This window comes from Mus pahari, chromosome 6 (assembly GCF_900095145.1).
Source record: "Mus pahari chromosome 6, PAHARI_EIJ_v1.1, whole genome shotgun sequence".
In the NCBI taxonomy this organism is placed as follows: Eukaryota; Metazoa; Chordata; class Mammalia; order Rodentia; family Muridae; genus Mus; species Mus pahari.
The window spans coordinates 100,143,225-100,146,732 of record NC_034595.1 but is presented as its reverse complement, the minus strand read 5'-3'; the positions used below and the strand labels follow the sequence as shown (position 1 = coordinate 100,146,732).

Here is a 3,508-nt window from a genome sequence, read left to right as displayed (position 1 = left end):
AAAAACCAAAAGAGGGGCTGGAGAGATGGCTTAGAGGTTAAGAGCACTGACTGCTCTTCCAGAGGTCCTGAGTTCAAATCCCACAACCACATGGTGGCTCACAACCATCTGTAATGAGATCCAATGCCCTCTTCTGGTGCGTCTGAAGACAGTGACAGTGTACTCAGATATAATAATAAATAAATCTTTAAAAATAAATTAAAAATAAAAGAAAAAACAAAAGAAAATTAAAAAATAAAAAATAAATAAAATAAAAATAAAAGGTAAAAACTTTTCACAATTAAGTGGAAAATGATAAAGGAAGGCTTCCACATGCATGAGCTCATGCATACACACATACACACACACTCACAAGAAATAGTAAAGCTTGCAAAATGGACCTTTTTTTTAAAGATTTATTTATTTTATGAGTACACTGTAGCTGTCTTCAGACACACCAGAAGAGGGCATCAGATTCCATTATAGATGGGTGTGGTTGCTGGGAATTGAACTCAGGACCTCTGGAAGAGCTATAAGTGCTCTTAACCGCTGAGCCTTCTCTCCAGCCTCAAAATGGACCTTTAGAATCATCGGGCTGAGCTATTCTAGGAGACCCCTAACAACCCAAACAGAGGCCTAAAGGATGATGGGGATCACTACTCTAGTCCTCTGCTCTTAGGAACCTTCTCAGCTAGCTCCAGGTACTTCATCTGTTTGCTTTCTCTGCTATCCACAAGATGTGAACTTTTTAAACCCCTTAGAAACTTGCTATAGCACAGTGGCCAAGCATCTCCCTGAGTCTCTGACTGGGAAGTCTACCAGTCCCAGAGAGAGCTGCTGCTGTCAGTCAGGGGCCGCACTTTGAGAACCACTGTGTTAGTCTGGCCACGAGACTGATAGGACACTCCTGAGGGGACACAGTTCATATTCACATGCTTGTGTTCTCAGGACTCAGTGGTCCCCAGTGTCCTTTTCCAAGGAAAACATCCTGGAATTGAGGATTAGCTTTCTGACACCAGCTTCTTTTAGCTGAACTCTGAAGCTAATGTTTGCCTCTGGTACTTGGGCATGGGCACTGTGTCTCGGTGAAGTCATGTCCACAGTTGCTCTGAACTAACTGAAATGCTTACTCTTTTCTTCCTCTGTAAGGACCCCAGAAGCCAACTCCCGTGCCTCCAGTCCCTGCCAAGAATTTGAACAGTTTCAGATCGTCCCAACTGTGGAGACACCCTATTTGGCTCGAGCGGGAAAGAATGAATTTCTCAATCTTGTTCCAGACATTGAAGAAGTCAGAGCAGGGTGAGTACTGTGACATGCAGCCTTTCTAGCTCTGCTGTGCAGGCTGTTCCAGCCTAGAGCAGAGGGCTGTGCTGCTGTGTGTGGTGGGCATCTGAGCCTAGCACACAGTGCTGCTGTGACCAGTGATGATCTAGGCCAAGTGGATCATTTTCCTGTCCTGACGCATCTGAGGGCTCGCCTAGTGGAAGCATGTATTGATAGATCTCAGCTTATTACTGTTTACTTTAGGAGAAACTGACTTCTTTTGCAATGTCCTTTCAGGTCAGTAGTATCTAAGAAAGGATACCTGCATTTCAAAGAGCCACTTTCCAGTAACTGGGCTAAACATTTCGTTGTGGTTCGTCGCCCTTACGTCTTCATCTACAACAGTGACAAAGACCCAGTAGAGCGTGGCATCATTAACCTGTCTACTGCACAGGTGGAGTACAGCGAGGACCAGCAGGCCATGGGGAAGGTCAGGCTCTCCTGACTTGCTGTCTGTTGCTCCCTGTGCTCTTCCCTTTTGAGTTTGGTGTTCTAGTCTGTGGCATGGATCCTAGTTTATATCTGGGTTGCTTGAACTTTCAGTGTGTAGTGCTGTGCACCCTGTGAATTTGGCAAGATGGTCCTAACTGTTCATTCTCTCCAATAACTTTCTTCTACTTAATGTCTCTTTCAGACATCTAATACTTTTGCTGTATGCACAAAGCACCGCGGGGTCCTTCTGCAAGCTCTCAATGACAAAGACATGAATGACTGGTTATATGCCTTTAACCCACTTCTGGCTGGCACAATAAGGTCAGATGCTGTTCTTTTTTTTTTTTAAAGATTTATTTATTTATTATATGTAAGTACACTGTAGCTGTCTTCAGACACTCCAGAAGAGGGCATCAGATCTTGTTATGGATGGTTATGAGCCACCATGTGGTTGCTGGGATTTGAACTCCAGACCTTTGGAAGAGCAGTCGGGTGCTCTTACCCACTGAGCCATCTCACCAGCCCCAGATGCTGTTCTTTTGCTTCATTTTGTCATGCTGAGACAGCCTCACTGTATAGCCCAAGCCAGATTCTAAGTTCTCCACCTCATCCCGAGGGCTGGGATTACAGGTGTGCACTACCATGCCTGACTCTAGAAAGCTCTTTCCTCTCTCTGCTTGGCTTTCAGGCCCAGAGGCAACAAGCATGAGTAGGAAAGATGTGTCTTTCTAACTGGGTTGAAAATGGAAAGGAAGGCAAGGGTCGGATGAGTCACAGGGTGAGAATGAGTGCCCTGCTTCCAGTGAGGTGTCATGTGTCCTCAGCTGTAAGGACACCACCGGTCAGACCCTTCATCTCCTTTGGGTTTCAGTTTTCAAGAGGTCTGCAGAGGGTCCAGAGCACTGAATAAAGGAGAGACTGAGTGCATTAATGGACTCCCATAGTGCAGCCCTGTGTGTGAGAAGCTTATCTCACACAGTCCCCAACATAGGGAAGACTTCATAGCTGCCCCTTTGTTACTGTTAGGACTCCTAATGTACATATCTGCTCTGCAGGCTATCTGCTATACGACCCCAAAGGGGTCTTGAGTTGAGAACTGCTGGTCCAGCCATTTGTTTAGGAGCATAGAAACCTGGCCTGCAGAGTAAGCTGTGAGAGACCAGCATCCACTTTTCTAATCCTGCCTCCTGTTTTTCTCATAGGTCAAAACTCTCCCGCAGATGCCCGAGCCAGCCAAAGTACTAAGCGATTCTTCTGAGCCTTGCTCACCTTCGACAGATAAAGTGTTACCTCTCCTTCTCTTTGTGATTCCTGACAGTTATTCTTGTATGTAATCCTGTGGCTTAACGACTTTTCCCTCATCATCCTGCACTTCTAGTTCTCTGTTCCCTCTCTCCGTGGCTCTGACTCTTCTTATTCTTGTGCTAAGACTGTAGCATGTGGCCTAACAAAGGGGAACAAAACCACTACACGTTCATACACACTCACACTCACTCACACACCCTGAGGGGATCCAGCACATCTCCAAATGATTTTCCTGTGTACTTCAGCTTCCTTTGGATGATAGGTCCCCTTCATGGTCACTGTCCAACTGTTGTCTCTGTATAGCTCTGGTTTTCAGGGTAACTTCTCTGTCTCTCTTTTTTTTCCCCCTTTGTTTATGATAATCTTTTTTCTGGGTGGTTTAGAGACTAAGGGAGGAGACATTTGGTATTGTCAGCCAGGAGAAAAAAACTTGTTTATTTCTTTCTTTCTCTCTCTCTCTCTCTCTTTC

General features: G+C 45.4%; 1 protein-coding gene across 1 annotated transcript in view; it reads left to right on the top strand.

Annotated features, from left to right (window-relative positions):
- Kif1b (kinesin family member 1B) overlaps window positions 1–3,497 on the top strand; it is a 127,695-nt gene extending 124,198 nt beyond the window's left edge. Inside the window, exons 45-48 of the mRNA XM_021201226.2 lie at window positions 1,129–1,278; window positions 1,540–1,732; window positions 1,937–2,055; window positions 2,937–3,497. Coding sequence (XP_021056885.1) covers window positions 1,129–1,278; window positions 1,540–1,732; window positions 1,937–2,055; window positions 2,937–2,979 — 505 coding nt within the window. The 3' untranslated portion in view covers window positions 2,980–3,497. The remainder of the gene's footprint in view (window positions 1–1,128; window positions 1,279–1,539; window positions 1,733–1,936; window positions 2,056–2,936) is intronic.
- The last annotated feature ends 11 nt before the right edge of the window (window positions 3,498–3,508 follow it).